Genomic DNA, 18158 nt, shown 5'->3' on the forward strand with positions numbered 1-18158 from the left:
TGTAGCCCACGAAAGCTCATGCTCAAATAAATTGGTTAGTCTCTACGGTGCCACAAGTCCTCCTGTTCTTTTTGCGAATACAGACTAACCCGGCTGCTACTCTGAAACCTGCCATTATTTACCCTCTGTACCCCAGCCTTAGACCAGTGGTGGCCACAAACAGCACCCCGGCGATCCTCTCTGCCAGAACTCTCAGCCAACCTCCCGTGGCCTGTTTGCGGGCCCCAACTCCGCTCCGAGCGATGACGCCAGAGAGCTAAACGCTCTTGTTGCTTGCCACAGCTCCCGCTGAAAACAGGCCGACGCCACACCCCCAAACAAACTACACCACAGCGAATATCTTCCAAACCGAAATCCTGCTCCGGCACCGGAAAAGAACTGAGCGAATATTACAGCGCCACCTGGTGACTTCTGTTGTCTCAGCACTTCGCATTCAGCACATCCGTTCATTCAGTAATGCGGGAGAGAAATCAAGCCTGTCGTTTAGCTGGGTAAGCTCTTTGTGGGTAAGGATTGTCTTTTTGTTCGGTTTGTACAGCGCCCAGCACAACGGGGGGGCTGCGAAGTGCAGTCGTGATACAAGTAACACTGGAGTGCTGAAGTTGTAGCTGCTGGAATAAGGGCGATTTCACACAATTGTGAGTGAGCTTAGAAATGTTTCATTGAAGTGCAGGGGGCCAAATCCTCCCCCCGGGGAGCCTTAAAGTCAAAGGTGCTTAAACTGATGCACTATGCAGATTACTAGCAGTGCCTGCGATTAGTGGAAGGGAAAGAATTGTAAACATCACCTTTCCTTTTTGGCATCTTTGCTGCCTCGCAGTCAGCTTGGACAATTCATTATTCATTTTGCAGCGATGCCCCGAGCCTCCAGTTGAGATCAGTGCTCCAATGGGCTAGGCGCCGGACACATATTAAAACACGTCTCTGGCCCTAGAAAGAGCCTCACAGCTCGGGGGGCGGGGGGTGTGTGTGTGTGTGTCAATGGGCTCACCGTTACTCCGCTCTCTTTTCCTGCAACACCACACCTGGGGAGTGGAAGAAGAGGACCTGGCTGCTCCCCCACCCGCCCGGGGAGCGGGGAGGTGAAGAGCCTCTGGAGTGGAAAAAAGAGCAGGGGTGAAGCTGGAAGAGTGGGAATTGATGTGGGGCCTGGGGTACAAAAAAAATTGGACATCTGGGAAGATCCTGAGCCCATAACACTAGGCAGCTGGGCGTGTGCACTGAGCATCCTTACACATTTCCCAGGCCAGCGGCGTCAAGAAAGGGACAATTCTGAGAAAACCTGAACAAGCTGCAATGGGGGGGGGGGTAAATAATTGCTGCATGGGGAGAAGGACTGATGTGGAGTTAGGGGGGGGCCACGGACTGAACGGATTATAATATGGGGGTTGGGGGGAGGCTGGAAGCGCCGTCTCATCAGGAGGCAGCTGGGGCCAGACTGGCCTTACTATAAATTTGGGTGAATTCAAGCTGGCTAAGTCTGTGTGCGTTGGGGGGGGGCGTTCAAAAATCAAGCAACCCGCCCAAAAAACACAATAGCAACACCCAAAAGGTCTCAATATTTGGGGGGCGGGAAAGATGAGCATGCGGGCTCTGATTCTGGGTGGATCATATTACCCCCCACCCCTTCCCACCTGCCCCTGAAACCCCTTGATCTTAAAAGCACTGCTCCCAAGCAAAGGTTTTGTGTCCTCGCCTGGCATTTCCGCAAATGATGGGGAAGTGATTGTGGGGAGCGGGGGGCCGGGGTCTGCGTGTTGGGGGCATGGGATGTTTTGCTGGGGGGGGGGGTGCGGCGGAGGGACGCTGCTCCTTTAAGGTGTGGAAGGAAAAGACTGGGCCTGTGAACCAGGAAGTGGAACATGCTGCCCCACTGGGAGCTGGGCCCTGACAGATGGAGGCCCTGCAGAGCTGCTGCTGAAGCTGATTTTGCCTCCAAGGCCCCGGTAGCCGGGGGGGGGCGGGAAATCAACCCCCTAGCAGCTACCCCCAGCGGGCTGCAGCTTCTCTCTGGGGCCTCCCCGGCCTGCTGCACGCAGGCTGCTCAGTCCAGAGCCAGTGGCCTGATGGTCAGCGCTATAACGGAGGCTAGTAGGAGCCACAGGTACGCGGCGCCTTACTGCACTGGTGGGGCTCAACCTTTGCGGGCTCCTGGCCCCCTTTCAGGAGGCGGATTTGTCTTGCGTACCCCCAGTTTCACCTCACTGAAGAACGGCTTGCTTACAAAGCCAGACGAGCATGTCACAGCCGCTGGTACGGAGAAAGGGCTGGCCGTCTCCGGTTCACCATGTAGTTATAAAATAAATCGACGGGACGATAAATATTGTACTTACTTTTCAGCGTACAGCATATCGAGCAGTATGCACGAGTCACGGTCTGCGTGAAATGTTCGTTTGTACTGACTTCGCTCGTGCTTTTTATGTAGCCTGTGGTAAAACTAGGCAAATATCTCGCTGTGTTGATGTCCCCCCCCTGGAAGAGCTCTGCGTACCCCGGGGGTACACGTACCCCTGCTTGAGAACCGCTGCTGTACAGAATCAGGCCCCTTCTGTGGCGGAGCCTAGCTCTGGATTTAGAACTGCAGATTGAACGTTTTGGCCTGAGGTTTCCCCCTTGGGCGTAGTCCGGGCTCAGATTTGGAAGGGGCTGGCGAATATGTGTACAAGGGCCTGTGCCTTTGGCATGCATGACACAGGCTGAGATGGCAGTTCTTAGCTGCTAACACGATAGCCTGCACCTTTCAAATCCTAGTCTAGATAAAGCCTGATGTGCCCTCTGTCTCCCCCAGTTCCATTTTGCAACCATGGGGGCGGGGATAAAAATGGTCACTCCACGGTCTTAAATCGTGACTGTAATCTCTCCCAGACATACAGGGCTGTGCCCCACCCCGCTGATCTCTTTGGAGTTATGCTGGGTGAATTTGAATGGCCGTGCTGGAGAGCTGACGTCTCATTTGTGGGCTGTCAGGACAGCGGCCATCTCCCTGTTCCATTCGTGAGCTGGCAGGACAGTACCCATCCACCCTGTTTCACCTCCAGAGCTGGGGGCTCTGTGGTGTCCACAGCTACGGCACCTGCACCGCCCAAGAGTCCTGAGAGTTTAGAGGCTTCCCTGGGGGCCTGGGAGCTCCCCCAGAAACCATTCCCAGCACATTTTCCCCTCCTGTCCTCTGTGCACACCACAGCAGCGTGGTCTAGTGGGTGGAACAAGGCGGATGTGGATTTGGGTGACCTGGTTTCTATGTATTTTTAAAACCCTGCGATCAAGGCCTCTACAGATTTTGTGGGTGCATTTGTGGATTCTTATTTGTAAAGCAAACAACCCACTTGGCCCCAAATGTGGCCCTACAGGTGGAATATTTTTGTTATGCATTAGATGTTCCCTGTGCCGTGTTTGCAATGTGGAGGTTGCCTCTAGGCTCCAGTAACGACCCTGCTTGACTGTGGGTGGCATGCCCAGCAGCTCCCTGCCCCTACCTCCAAACCGGAAAACAGCTGTCCAGGGCTCTATGGAGTTGACTGTCTGCTGTAGCATTGTGTGCCAGGCACCCGGTCGGGCATAGCTCTTCAGCAGTGTCTTGGGGGTAGCTGAGGGGCAGGGGGGTGCTGTGAGTGACAAGGGCTGTCTACACAAAATGAATTTGCTCTTCCACCTTTTGTGTTAGCTCGTGAGCTGCTGCTGCTCCTCTCCCTTGTGTCACGGCTACAGGAAGTCACTGAGCCAAATGCCGTGGCTGGATTTTAAAAGGGGCCGTGTGATTTTATGACCAATAATAGTTGGGGGACCTAGGAGAAGGCTAATCCAATCAGTGCTCCAGGGCAGAAGCCAACTGCCCCAGGTCAGGAAGGAATTCCTGCCCTTCCCCATGCAGCGTTGTGCAATAGGCTAAGTCTCTCGTGGGATGTTTTCACCCTGCTCTGAAGCTTTTCTGGGAGATGGGAGATCTTACTAGGCAGACCAGAGGTCTCTTCTGTCTCCTGGGGTATCTTACTGTCTCAGCTGGTACATGGAACGAGACAGGATGATTGGATCCACTGTGACAGGAGATGGGGCACTGGGCTAGACAACCCAGTGGTCTGATCTGGATGCTGGGTACCACACTAGATGCACTAATTGTCTCCTAGGCAGCCCTTTTATGGCCTGAACCAATATATGCCAAATCCTGTTTCCCCCTCACCTCTCCTGGCTGCTTGGGGGGTTTTATTGCATCGCTGGGGGGCCTTGGAATGTGCCCTACCCACACCGGCCGTGTCCTTTGCAGGGCCAATGCGATGGAAGCTCCCTCAGCGCCCTGGCTGCAGAGGTTTGACAAGCCTTCCCGTCTCCTCCTCCACACGCTGACGTCCGGGCCGTGCGGGGCGCTGGCTGCCTTCCGAGCCCTCCAGCGCAGCCGGGCCTGCGACGAGCCAGGGCAGGCGTTCCACTGGCAGATCTTCACCGAGACCTTATGTGCTGAAGAGCCCGTGCTGCGGGGGCCCGAGCGGACCCTCACCCTGTGAGTCACTTACATTGTCTATTTAGAAAACTTGCAATAACGTCTCCGTCCGGCAGTTGTTTCGGCTCTTTAAGGGCTAGATCCTTCACGGTGCTGATTGCCCTGAATTCCCATTAAAGCCAGTGGGAGATGAGGCAGCTCCGCATCATACAGGACCAGCCCTGGAGTGCCAAACCTCTTGCTCGTTACCGCACTGGGAGCGTGGGTTGAGTTAAGAGGGCAGGCTTGGCCCTGGGTGCGGAGAAGAAGCAACGTACTGGTCTGTGTATTAATAATGCTTTGCACACACGCGTCTGCATAACTAACCGCTGCAGCACCTGCGGGGGGCAGGGGGGGGCTCCCTGTGTCACGCGGGGAAAGGTGAGGCGGACAGATGGAAAGTGCCCAGTTCCAGAGCAGGGCTGTTGTGTGGTCAGAACGTTGGGGATCTTTCGGGCTCAGACCAGATCCAGTTTTCTATAACCGCTATATCTGACCCTGTCATGGCCCATCTCTGCTCCTCTGCCTGCTCCTTTCCCCCCGCAGCGGACGGTGGCAGCACCCGGGGCCTGGCCCTTTCCCTGGAGCAGATCTACAAGTGAATTCCTTTCACTCCTCCTTTTTTTCCTCCCCCTTCTGCCCCCTGCTCAGGAGACCAATACTGCTGCTGCTTCCTGTGATGTGCCAGAGAAATCTCCTCTCCCTGCTGCACATGGTGCAGGGCAGCATGCCGAAGGACTGCCTCAGCCAGCTGCTTCAGGCCACCCGCAAAGATCCCAGCCCAGACCTCTGGGTGCAGGCCCTGCGGGATCTACTTCAGAGGGGGCTGAGAGAAGAGAGGAGCTGTTGGACTCCACTTCCGCTGACAGACACGTGCCAGCAGCAGCTTAAAACGCTGTGCCAGAAGTTCGTGGGTGGCACTGAGAGCAAACCGGACTTGGAAAGGAAACAGAGCTGGTTCATCCAGGAGCATCTAGGCCCTGAACTCTGGCTTGCTGGGGATGCGACCGACTCTGCATCTCAGCTTAGGAAACGCAAGCAAGTGGCTGAGGAAAGTCTGGACCCCGAGGGGGAGCGGCAGAGGAAAAGGTCCCGGTTGGAAGAGGAGGAGTTAGACCTGGAACCTCTGGCAGGATGCGCCTTTGTGAAAGGAGCTGGTGCAGGGGAGGAGGAGGAGATCGGTATAGAGGCATCTGGACATGGGTCTATTCGGAGCCAAACCAGGGGTGCCAGTGAAAATGCCCAGCCCGACGCCGTCATGGAGACAAGAGAGGCCAGTCAGGGTTCCCAGCAGGACGCAGCAGCAAAAGTCCCTGATTTTATGCAGGTACCAGCTAGTGTTTGGGTTCCTTCTAAGTGAGTTATCTCCCGTGCCAGTACAGAACGCAGAACCCCGCCTTTCCAACAGCCAAAGCAGGCTGGCCACTCGAGCTCCCCGTTCTCCCCTGTCCACGCCTCACCTGGTGACGCTGTATCCCCTTCCCCTATGAACAGCAGACACTTGTCCTGTACCGTAAAGGCTACCAGAATTGGGCTTTGTGGAGCGACACGGGCAGGAGTGGGGCCTAGAGCCGCGGGCCTGCTCTCTGGGAATAAACGGTGTAGGTGTGAAAGGGATAATCTTGTAACTCCAGTTTCTCAGCCATTTTTTTTAGCAGCTGGCTTGCTTTCCATAGATCACTGCTACTAATGGCTGCCTTTAAGTGGAATAATGACTACCGTGGGTATACCTCCTCCCACCCACAGATCCCAAAGGGCTCTGCTGACTGATTGCAAACTACGTGGGGCATTTTTAGGGGTCCTGCTGCCCACTACCGAAATGCAGCTGCTTCTGGGATGAAGCACAGCAGCCCTTTAACAGCGCACAGCAACGTAACACAACAGTTCAGAACAGGCGAATGAAGGAAATGGCCCAGAGCACTGAGATTTGATTCTCTGCTTTCCCATGTCCCATCCCAGAAACCAAAGGGGAAGTAAAATGGGCTGGGGAATTATCTGGGTGGCTCTGGGAATTTTGTCTCCCTCCTGGAGGTTTTGTTCTTTCTAGGCTTTAACTATTTTTAAAATGTTTTTCCCAGATGCATGTGCCTAGACTTAAGATGCTGCTGGAGATGGAGTCAAATGTAAGTATTTGCATCTGCTTTCCACTAGGAGCACTTAGTCTAAACCAGCTTGCACCAGGGGCTCCAGAAGGGGAATGCATTTGATCCAAGGAGACAGGCTTTGCAGGAAGAGGTGGAGGGGGTGACCTGTGCTGGGAAAAAGACAGTCCTGCTGCTGCGTCCTCCAGGTTCACACACTAACAGCTGTGTCCAAACTGGACTACCTATTCAATATCACTGGACAGTTGATACAACACCAGTGCACATCCCCTCTCTGAAAGTGGATGCTCAGAGGAAGGCATTAAGCCCCCATAATACACAGTGTTCTCATCTCTCTACAGCTGGGGAAACTGAGGCATAAAAAGACTGAGCAGTTAGCTCAAGGTTACGTAGCGAGTCAGTGGCAGAGGTGGGAACAGAAGCTGGGAGCGGAGGCATTCAATCCTGTGTTGTAACCACTAGGCTATACTGCCTCTCAGTACTATCCTTCTCACGGCAGGAACATATCTTCCTGCCCCACAGCAGTTACCTGATTAACTCCTGACACCTGAGAATTGATTCCCTTTGTAAGTGTTCATTTGGGCTGATGTCACTGCAGATGCTGCTCTTCTTCCTGTGCATGAAGTTGGACAACTCTTGGCTTTGCTGTGCCCTGAACTCTGACCCTGGGTCTGTCCAACCATCTGCATTTAGCGGCAGCAAATGGTTTCCTTTGAAACCAACTGGGGGAACAGGGATAGAACCTATTATTCAAATGGCCCAATTGATCTCCTGCTTCTCTTTAGCAAACAGACGGGACCGCCCCTCCCGAACTGCAGATCCTGAATGAATGCACCCCTGGCCAGGTGAGCGGGCAATGGTAACACAGGGAGGGATGCTGATTGCAGCCCGTTTAAAAATCATCCTGAGGGAACCAGCCTCTAATCCCTCTCCTCGTTCTTCAGCGCTTGGGAAATGTCCCGCTGCCGTCTGTAACGCTTGTACGGCCTCTCTCCCCTCTTCCAGCTGGAGGGACTGTGCTCGTTACTCCAGCTCTCGGAGCGCCCGGAACGCACCCTCGTGCAGTTCTGCACCTGGCTGCTGGCTCTCATGCCCGAGGTCAGCTACACTAACGCAGCGGTTCTGACGGAGCAGCTCTTCCTCCAGCGGGTAGGTACCGATGGCCCACGCCTGGGGTGCTGAGCTGGCAGAAGGCCCCCAGAGACAGTGTCCTCCCGGATCCATTCTCCTGATTGATAGACCCACCTTATGGGGAGAGAAGGGGTTGTACGTTGTGTTTCATGCTGGTGAATCCTGGGACACTGAAGTCCTGCCTGTACCCACAGAACAGGTGCAGCACTGGGCAGTGACAGCGCAAACTTTCCACGTCTGGTTCCGTCAGTAGGGGTGGGAAACCCTATGGGCCCTGCCCCAGGTGCTTATACTCTGAGACAGAGCTAAGAGCTGGAACCGGAGCTGAGCATAGGGAAAGTGTGGACAGTTACTGGTGAGCACAGGAAGGATTCCCAGCAGAAGTGGATTTGAAGCAGGAGGCAGTGAGACAGTCTTTGGAGGATAAGAAGAGGGTAAAGATTTGCAGACATGGGCCCCAATCCTGCCAAGAAGCATGTACATGCTTAAAGCTAAGCACATGCGTCAGACTCAGCACCTGATAGGCTCTGGGTGAAGAATGGGGAGGAGAGAGAAAGGGACAGAGAGAGCTGAAGAAGTCAAGAAGCTGGGAGGATGGGTTGGAGCGTAAGGAGCAAGAGGAAGTGAGTGGAGATGGGGACAAGGTCACATACGGCCTTGGACATGAACCGAGCGTGAATATGTTGCAATAAGAGCTAGAAAGCCAGTGAAAGGAATCACAAAAAAACAGCCATACTGGGTCAGACCAATGGTCCATCTAGCCCAGTATTATGTCTTCCAACAGTGGCTGGTGCCAGATGCTTGAGTGAATGGAAGGAACAGGGCAATTAGCGAGTGATCCATCCCTTGTCATCCAGTCCCAGCTTCTGGCACTCAGAGGCTTAGGGACACCCAGAGCATGGGGTTGCGTCCCTGACCATCTTGGCTAATAGCCATTGAAGGACCTGTCCTCCATGAACTTATCTAGTTCTTTTTTGAACCCATTTGTACTTTTGGCCATCACAACGTCCCCTGGCAACGAGTTCCACAGGGTGACCGTGTGTTGTGTGAGGAAATACTTCCTTTTGTTTGTTCTAAACCTGCTGCCTATTCATTTCATTGGGTGACCCCTGGTTCTTGTGTTCTGTGAAGGGGTAAATAACGCTTCCCTAGTCACTTTCTCCGCACCCGTCCTGATTTTATAGCCCTCTCTCATATTGTCTGCGTCAGCTGTCTCTTTTCCAAGCCGAACGGCCCCGGTCTTTTTCATATCTCCTTACACAGAAATTGTTCCATTCCCCTAATCGTTTTTGTTGCCCTGCTCTGTACTTTTTCCAATTCGAATATCTCTTTTTTGAGAAGCAGTGACCAGAACAGCACGCAGGTATTCAAAATGTGGGTGAACCATGGATCTGTGTAGTGGCATTTTGATATTTACTGTCTTCTGACCTCTCCCTTTCCTAATGATTCCTGACATTCTGTGAGCCTTTTTTGACGGCCGCTGCACGTTGAGTGGATGTTTTCAGAGAACTCTCCCCAACGACTCCAAGATCTTTCTTGAGTGGTAACAGCTCATTTAGACCCCACCCTTTTGTCTGTATAGTTGGGATTATGTTTTCCACTGTGCATTACTTTGCACTTATCAACACTGAATTTCTTTTGCCCAGTCACTCAGTTTTGTGAGATCCCTTTGTAACTCTTTGCAGTCTGCTTTGGAATTAACTATCACTGGTGCAGATGATGTGGTCGGAGGAGGGAATGGGGTCTCCGGTAGGGGTGTCAAGCTTGGATCTGAGATCACTGCCCATGGCACTGGCTGGGAGTTGCTCTGTGAGATCACTGGTTGCTGGCAGTGCCAAAGGGCCTGAGCGGCAGAGAAAGGGACCTCGGCCTGGCTGGAACAGAGTCTCTGTCCTGAGCCCACAATGTCCCCTGACTTCAGAGAATAGAGCAAAACAGCATGGAACAGGTGCTGGTTCCTCCTTAGCTCCCTTCACCTTCAGCAGGGGAGGCTGTGCCATTTCTAAATGGTATGCACTAGACTTAATAACGTTCCCTCCGTAGGCCCCTAACACCTGGGCTTCACTGACCCGCCCAGGGATGGAAAGGGTCCAGGCAACAGGGCCTGCATTTCCATGCTAAGCTGTATTTGTTCTGCAAGCCTCTTCCATGCTCTAGGTTCTCTCGCTGACCCAGCCGGCCTCCCGTCATCTCATGGCGGCGCTGACCTCGTTCTGCTCCAAGTACGCTCGCCCAGTCTGCTGTGCCTTGATTGCTCCAGCCCTGCGGGCCCCGGGGGCAGGTGAGTTCGCAGCTCGTCCTACAGGGAGAAGGGCCCCTCTGAGGCTGGATGTATGTGCTATGCAGCCAACTTGCTCTCACTACACCGGAGAGCTGCGTTACCTGATCTGTGGGTCACCCCGTACGGTCAGAGACCACAGATCTGCTCGTGTTCGCCGTCTCTGTTGCAACCAGCCTGCTAAGTCACTAAGAGTTAGGACTCCTCAGTGCACGGGAAAGCCCTGCCAAGCATTGAGTGGCACCTCCTTTTGAAAGTGGTATCAGTTATTCCCTCCATGTGGCCCAGGTTGGGGGGAGCCAGCCTCTCTCCAACACGGCAGACAAGGCCTTTGCCCTGCAGCAGGTCGAGGAGCCAGGGCTGTGAAGACATGCCCAGTGTGCGGCGGTGGAGCTGTCTGTGGGGGCGGGCTGAAGGGGATGGGATGTGACTGCTTGTGGCAAACGCTGCCATCTCGTCCTTGCAGGTCCCGAGGGGACGAAGCTAGTGTGCGAGCTGATAGAGGACAGCCTGGAGCCGGAGTATGTGAGGCTGGTACTCAGGTAAATGCTTACAGCAGGGGAGGAATTTCCACCCATTCTGTGTCCCCTCGCACAGGAATGACTGGGGTGTGATATTGCCCACTGATTCATATAGGCACCCCTCCCTCACTACAGGCTGAGGGCCAGGTACCGTCCTGGATCCACATAATCCACTCCATTGCACACATGGGAACTGTGCGGCCAGCATGAGGGCCATGGACCCTGGAGAATTCTGAGGCCAGAGGCGGGCAGGTAGCACCGATCTGTTCCGAATAGTGCCCGCAGTTCAGCCATGTCTCTTTCTCAGGCATAGACGACACTAGAAAGGGTTTGCTGGGATAGCTAATCCAGCAAACTGCCCCTATTGCAGACACAGCTTCTCCTGGCAAAGTAATTCTCATATCTGTATAGCTGATACCAGATCCTCTAACAAAGTAAGAGGTAAAACTCTGTCTGCGCTGGGGCCTTTTGTCGGTATAGACTTGTCGCAACTACTCACACCCCTACCCAACGTTATTATACCGGCCAGAGTTTCTGGTGTAGCCCTGGCCTTAGTCTCCTCTCCAGCCAGGTCCTGGAGATGCCGTGGTCAGAGGAGCTCATCACTGTAGTGCAGACATTGCTGGGAAGGCAGGTGAGCAAACACATTCTCTCCTGATCTATTTAAATGACCCTTTTGAAATACCTGGGTGTGAATTTAGTTGTGGTGAAAGGTGCCGGCTTGATGGCCTGGAGTCCTCTCTCTCCTCAGAGCAGGACTCCATCTTGACCCAAGCCACTGCTGTTATTATCCACTGCCCGTGCTACCGTGTCTGGGCTGTGCAGCTTGAGATGGAGCATTGCGTGTCTTCATGGGCAGCTCCTCCATATTCTAGATGAGGGCAGCTGCAGTCTGTGTCCCTCCCATGCTGCCTTCAGGCACCTGGCAATGTCCCTGGGTGTTTTGGGTGCCCCTGCTGTTCGTGGGTGATGACTGCTCTTTGGTTCAATGTATCCAGAACCTGCAGTGAGCCAGTCTGGGACTGTGCGGGGAGGAATAGCTCAGTGGTTTGAGCATTGGCCTGCTAAACCCAGGGTTGTGAGTTCAATCCTTGCGGGGGCCATTTAGGGATCTGGGGCAAAAATTGGGGATTGGCCCTAGCTTTGAGGAGGGGGTTGGCCTAGATGACCTCCTGAGGTCCCTTCCAACCCTGATATTCTATGACTTGGTGTCTGAGGTGGCCCTTGTTCCTTGTATTCTCCTTGCTCCATGTCCACATCTCTCCTTCAGGTGGAGCTACCCCCTGAGCTATTTAACCTCCTGGTCCTGAAACTGTGCCGGCTGGCCCAGGAGTTTGCTAAGTCAATGAATTACACGAAGCTGATGATGGCTGTGCTGACCATATACAGCAGCAATGTGAGTCCGAGCTGAGAGTCCCATGGGGTCTTGCTTTTATGTGCACAGGGCCAAGAGGAAATTGCACAAACACTAGCTCTGCTTAGGGTGTCCATTGCTCCATCTCTTCGGTGAAAGGGATCTCAGTTTAAATACCTTTCAGTTGGACGGGATTTTCTTCTTCACTTCCTGTCTTAACTGTCTGTACACCACACATCTGGAATTCCTGAGTTCCAATCCACCTGGAACTTGGGAAACGTCACTTAAATCCTGATTGTTCAGAGGAGCTGAGCACCCACAACTCGGCACATCTGGAAAACCAGGCCCAAGACCCAAAATCAGTTACCCCTTCTGAACAATGGACTCGGTGGGTTAAGCATCAGGTTTAGAACCGCTACAATGCCTGGAACCCCAGCAAGTAGATACGCTGACTTCTATGCGTGTATACAGTCTGGGCCTTTTGGCTGAGACCTTTAAAACGGAGCTCCTGCCTGCTGGAGGGGCCTGGGAGGGATATTTTGAAATGTGGCCCCTGCGTTTGGGTGTTGCTGTTTTGGGGAGCTCTGCGTCTGGCACCAAAGGCCTCCTTTTTCAGAGGCATTGAGTATTTCTTGAACGGAAAGCTCTGCAGAACGACACCCCCCACAGCTCCAGCAGAAATCAGTGGGCACTGCAGGTGCTCAGCACCTCTGAAAATCAGTCCCAGCACGTCTCCAGTTGGGCTCCCAAATTCAGGCTGTTAACACAGGGTAACACCTAGCTCCGTGGAACTCGGTTGCCTATGAGAAAGGAAACAAATCTTACCAGCCACCGTTCCTTTAAATCCAAGCCAGAGTAACCTAAACAGCTTCTTTTCCCTCTTCCTTCACAGATTACTCCAGCCCACCGGAGACATTTGTCTGGTGCTCTGGATCTCAACCACACAGCTCTCCGGAAATCTCTGCAGGCTGCCCTGGAACAAATGGCTCCCAGGTGAAAAAACAAGTCCGTCCCCTACATTCCACAGGGATGGGAGAGCTTCATGGCCATCTGCCCCAGCCGGGAACACCACAGGCCGCCCAGGAGGGCATGTGAGAAGTTCTTAGTGTCGGTGTGATGGAAACGGGTGGGAGATACCCTGAGATGCTGACATTTGCAGGGGTGGAAACTGCACTGAATTCTTGCTTTAGCTATTACTCCATGTGTAAGTTTCCCTGTCCCTCAGCATTTTCTGATTCCTTCTCTCTCCCCCTCCCAGGTGAAGTTGCCCATGCATAAACATGAGCTATCCCAATGGAACGGAGTGGTACAAATGACTGCCTTCTCAGACTCCATCCACCAAGGGTCTGTGCAGCTTGAGGAGGACCTTCATACCTCCCGTGACTGTGATAAGCCCCCTCTGGCACAGGAGAAGGACAGCTTCCAGAGCTGGAGTTAGAGCCAGCATAATGGAGCCTCGGAGAACAGGTCAAGTAATGTCAGACTGGTGCCTGCAGAATACACCTGAAACAGAAACATCTGTTGAGTTACTCTAATGGGCAAACCTGGATGCCCCTTCACCTAAAGATTCTGTGTATGGAAAATCCCACAAAGGAAGAAACTACAATTCTAGGAGAACTCCCAGTGTAACTCCCCTTATTAATAGCCCACCTGTCCCAGGTACCCCTGCATTCCCACTTGGGCTGTTTTCTTGCATAAAAACCCTTCACACGTTGGGGGCTCACTGTATTTTTGGATCTCCCAAAGTTGAGGGTTTTCCTGGCTAAGCTAGCTGAGAGTTGAGTGAACCACCTCTCATTAGACCTAGTGAAACTAGTTTGGATTAAATAACTTCCTCTCTTTGAACTGGACCTTCCTTGTGGTTCAAAGATGGCTCGGCCTTTTAACTTTCCCTGCCTGCGGCTGCCTCCATGTTCTCCTTGGAAGTGCCAAAATATCTGATGAGGCCAAACTATGAGCAAGTGGTGCGAAAAGTCTTTTCTCATGAAACTTGCAGCCCAGTTTTGAAGGGAGATGGTTTTGATAAGCTTGTGATCTCTGGGGTGTTTATGTGACCTGGAGATGTTATTGGTTATCCCATGAGTACAGTTTATAAAGTGAGCCCTTTACATCTGCTTCTCCTCCTTTCTGCAAAGGAATGAAATGCTCTGCAGGGCAGGGCCTGCACATGGGGTTCTGAAGTGTCCGTTCCCTCCACTGCCCCCAGAAGAGGGCTTTATCCTGTGTTATCTCAGTAAAGGAGACCACTTGCCTCTGTGTGTCTTCAGGATTCTGTCTTGTCCCTTGCGCTCACTCCCTTTGGGTTCATTAAACTTCCCAAGTGCCATTAATTGCTCATGAAAGCATTTGTAGCCGTTGTGTCCATCTAAAACCTGAAGGAAAACACGTGTATTCTTTTGACTTGGGTGCACTGTCTTTTTTACTTTGTCAAAGCAGTACAATAAAACAGATCATTTCATAACCCAGCCATATTCCTCATGCTGTTCTCTCTGTGTGATACCTTGGGGCCTGAACCTGCCAAAGCCTGAGGAGTTATCCCTGAGCCAGACTGCAGAGACAATTACCATTCAACCCGGGTTCAGCCAATCCGCAGGTGGGGACCCACCCAGGCGATCCCAAGGCAGGTATATAGGCTCCTAAGGGAAGCAGACTGTGCTTGGTGTCACTACCTGGCCCGGAGCATTCCCCTTTCAAGTAGTTTTAACAGGCTGCCCTTGTTCCTGCTCCTTCTCTAGCCTGAGCCTGTTTCCACACTAGCCAGCCCCTGCTGCAGCCTCAGCTGGCTGCTCAGCGATTGATGGGGCAATGCCCTGAAGAAGTCTTGTGCGTAGCTCAGAAGCTTGTCTTGCTCACCACGAGAAGCTGGTCCAATAAAAGCTATTACCTCACCTGTCTTGTCTCTCTAATATCCTGGGCCCAACACTGCACGACTTTGTCACTTGGTCCATCCTCTGGCTCTCTCTTCTGCCAGAGGCCGGGGCAGGGTTGAGTTAATAAATGTAGTCTTGAGACGCTGACCACAGTGCAGTACGGTATGATCTCTATGGACTGACGCACGTCACATAGCAATAGCGATGGGAGTACAAAATCACGGAGCAGCTCCGTCCCTCTCTGCAGAGGACGTGATGGGAAACGGGCCTGTGGGTCTGAGGTTTTGTTAAGCCTTTTCTCCCAAAACACAGACTTCAGATCCATTGTGACTTGACGCTGTCCCTTTAATGCTGCAATTAATGTAGGCAGAGATTGCAATTAATGTAGGCAGTGTTTAAACCAGAGGATTTTAAACTGTGGGGTGTGGCAGGGCCTGAGCCAGCCCACGTTGGGGGTGGGTTGGGGGCACCACTCAGACCTGCTCTGCCCCCCAGCTCTGCTCCTGGCCCTGGCCTCTGACAGTGGCTTGGCCAGAGCTTCTGGCCCCAGCCACAGCTCCAGTCCCACCCCCCCACCAGCCTGGGCCCCCGCTGCAGCTCTGTTCCTGGCCCAGACCCGGCCCCCAGCCTTGGTTCCCTCGCTAGGATTGCTGACCCTCCAAGATTGGCCTGGAGACTCAGGAATTAAAGATTAATCTTTAATTAAAGATTATGGCATGTGATTAAATCTCCAGGAATACATCCAACCAAAATTGGCAACGCTACCTCTTACCCCTGTCTGCATTTCCTCCCCCACCAGGAGCCGTGGCCCTGCTCCCAGCTCTGGGGCATAGGGGGTGGGCGTGGGTAGGTGGGGGGGGCACTGGTTTAAACGCTCGCAGCAGTTCACACACGGCTCATTGTACAGATGGCCTCTTCCCAGAAGTTGGCATTGCTGCCGTTAACGCATTCGCTCCAAACCCATTTCATCCTTAGCTGGTTTGAGTTTTGTGTAGCCACGGGCAATGCTGGTGAGCGTTCACACACACATGCTGCATCGTTCTGCGTGCTGGGCAGGAAAGACGGAGCTGCAACAAGCAGGGTGGATTTATTTTCAGTGCTAAGAATCCTGGGGCCTCTTTGGGTCAGGGTGTCCCTCTTTTGCCTTGTCCCAGCCTCAGATATCTTTATGGTGGCTGAAGTTCTTGGGCATCATCTCCTGAAGTGGATCATCAAGGCAACTATACTAGTGTCACGGATCCACAGGATCGGTGCTACGCCCCCAGCTTTGGAACAGTCTCGAGGAGGTGCTCTTCAGTGTGCCTGCCCTCCTAGGGTCTCATTCTTCCTCCAGGGTAACCCATGTGGCTTCACCACCTCCTGAGACTGGACCTCTAGGCCTTCAGCACGCCTGCTTCACACTGCAAGCTCTGTTCCGCGAGTCCAACAGCGAGAGACTCCTGATGGAGATTTGTACACTCTTCAGGGATTAACGCACCTCACAAGCATTTGCAGTGACACTCAGAAAGCATTGTCAAAACAGACGGGTTTATTAGTCCACTGGGACACAGCAAAGCATAGCCCATTCCGGTTTGCCCAGAGCCCAGTCAAGCTGCAGTGAGCCCTGTGTTCAAGCTCTTTGTGTCTCTCAGTCCGTCCTCCTTGGTCAGACGCCACCTGAGAGCCCCGGGCCTTTCAGCAGCCAATTCTTTCGTTCTGGAGCTGGGGAATGTTGCACAGCTTCCCTGCTGAGAGGTGGGTGTGATGTTCCCCTCTGGTGTTAGCTGGACGGGTGATCTGCTAAGCCACTCCAATCCTTGACTCTGGGAGCCAGCCTTACCCTGCTCTGCTGTGAGAACCCCCCCTCCTGGGCCGGTCACGCACTGCCTCTGGCATGTAAGCTGCTCCCAGCTACTTGAAAGCGAATGACACCAGCCAATATCTCCGGTCCCAGAAACAACCCTAGGAACCTCTGTCTTGCAGTGTCCAGTTATGCCTACTGAATGCTGCAAGCTTATATAAGTTTGTCAATTTAACAAAGAAATTGATATGTACCAGGCTTATTATCCCAAGGGGAGCCTCTGACACTCTGCAAACCAAACACACTGCTTCAGGTAGAATAAAAAACAGATTTATTAACTATAAAGATCGATTTTAAGTGATTATGAATCAAAACACAAAAGGTCAGATTTGGTCAAATGAAATAAAAGCAAAACACATTCTAAGCTGATCTTAACACTTTCAATGTCCTTAAAAACTTGATCTTCTCACCACAGGCTGGCTGGTTACTTTTCAGCCAGGCTCTCCCCTTTCATCAGCATTTCAGTCGCTTGGTGGTGGTGGTGTCTGTAGATATAGGTGGACGAGAGCGAGCATGGCAAAATGGCTCTCCCTTTTGTCATGTCCTTTCTTTCCTCATGGCTTTGCGCCCCCCCCCCCCTTCAGAGTCAGATGAGCATTACCTCATCGCAGTCCCAAACTGCCCAAAGGAAGGGGGGTGAGTCCCTCAAGGGCCTAACAGATTCTTTTGTTGCTGCCTGAGCCAGTGTCCATTGTTCCTGTGAGGCTGGGCTTGTCCCATCCATCCCCTGACGAGGTATGAACTGCCTCCCTGTTTTTAGAGAGTTTTTGCTTATGGGCGTGCTTTAAGCCATGAGGATACATTTTCAGCCTCATAACTATATACATGAAATTATAACCTCTACCCTTACTGTAACATTACTGTAACAATTACTATAACAGCCATGCTCCGTGCATTATGGGCCTTCCAAAGACACCCAACATGACAAACTTTGCATTGGCTACCACACAATCATTTTATAAAGATGAACATGGGGGTGTAGGATGTTTCCCCGAGGTACAAAGCGTCACAGTGGGGAACTCCATCTCTCTCTGTGTCCTTGGGTGTTAGGTGTGAATGTCCCCGGGACTGGCTTTGCCGTTGTCTTTGTGGGTTCTCCACTGATACGGGGTCTGCCTCAGCCAGTCTTTGTCCAATGACCCATTTAGTCTCAGGGCTCATCTACACTTAAAATGCAACAGTGCCGACACTACCTATGCCAAAGGGAGGGCATCCCCGATCAGCGTAGGTCCTCTGCCTCCCCAACAGGCGGTAGCTAGCTCGACAGAAGAATTCTGTAAACCTAGTGCTGCCGATGTGGGCACTGAGATCAACTGAACTCTGCCGCTCGGGGTATGTGTGGATTTTTCACACCCTGAGAGACGTCGTTATGCGGATCTAATTTTCTAATTTTTCTCAGAAAGCCAGGTGCCAGCCATACCTGTATCTCTTAGCCAGCCTCGAGAGCAAACAGTCCTTTTCCAGCCATTGAGTAACAATGCAGCATACAGTGGAAATTGAGGCTCATGTAGGATTCATACAAATATTAGACAATTTCCATTTCATCACAACTGGCTCTTACTAGTTAAGCCTGTAGAAGTCACATAAC

At 52.7% G+C, this 18158-nt stretch overlaps 1 protein-coding gene across 6 annotated transcripts; it reads left to right on the forward strand.

The window, feature by feature from the left end:
* The first annotated feature begins 393 nt into the window (after positions 1-393).
* FANCE (FA complementation group E) lies at positions 394-14325 on the forward strand. Of its 6 annotated transcripts, none has more exons than XM_048826779.2 (12): positions 394-491; positions 4262-4495; positions 5126-5801; positions 6553-6597; positions 7362-7421; positions 7582-7725; positions 9865-9988; positions 10452-10527; positions 11074-11140; positions 11777-11902; positions 12753-12853; positions 13119-14325. In XM_048826779.2, the coding sequence occupies exons 1-12, from the start codon at positions 457-459 to the stop codon at positions 13120-13122; spliced, it is 1692 nt and encodes a 563-aa protein (XP_048682736.2). In that variant the 5' UTR covers positions 394-456; the 3' UTR covers positions 13123-14325. The 6 variants fall into 6 exon arrangements, with proteins under 6 accessions (XP_048682736.2, XP_048682737.2, XP_048682734.2 ...); XM_048826780.2 differs by having other exon boundaries at positions 433-506; XM_048826777.2 differs by lacking the exon at positions 394-491 and adding an exon at positions 1849-2104.
* Positions 14326-18158: the final 3833 nt, after the last annotated feature.

The sequence above is a fragment of the Caretta caretta genome, chromosome 21, assembly GCF_965140235.1.
Source record: "Caretta caretta isolate rCarCar2 chromosome 21, rCarCar1.hap1, whole genome shotgun sequence".
Taxonomy (NCBI): Eukaryota; Metazoa; Chordata; order Testudines; family Cheloniidae; genus Caretta; species Caretta caretta.

Coding starts and splice junctions, on each gene's coding strand:
- FANCE (XM_048826777.2), top strand. CDS start 1,863: ATGCTGCCCCACTGGGAGCTGGGCCCTGACAGATGGAGGCCCTGCAGA. Junction 2,105..4,261: donor GAGGCTAGTAGGAGCCACAG/GTACGCGGCGCC, acceptor TGTCCTTTGCAG/GGCCAATGCGATGGAAGCTC. Junction 10,528..11,073: donor TATGTGAGGCTGGTACTCAG/GTAAATGCTTAC, acceptor TCTCCTCTCCAG/CCAGGTCCTGGAGATGCCGT.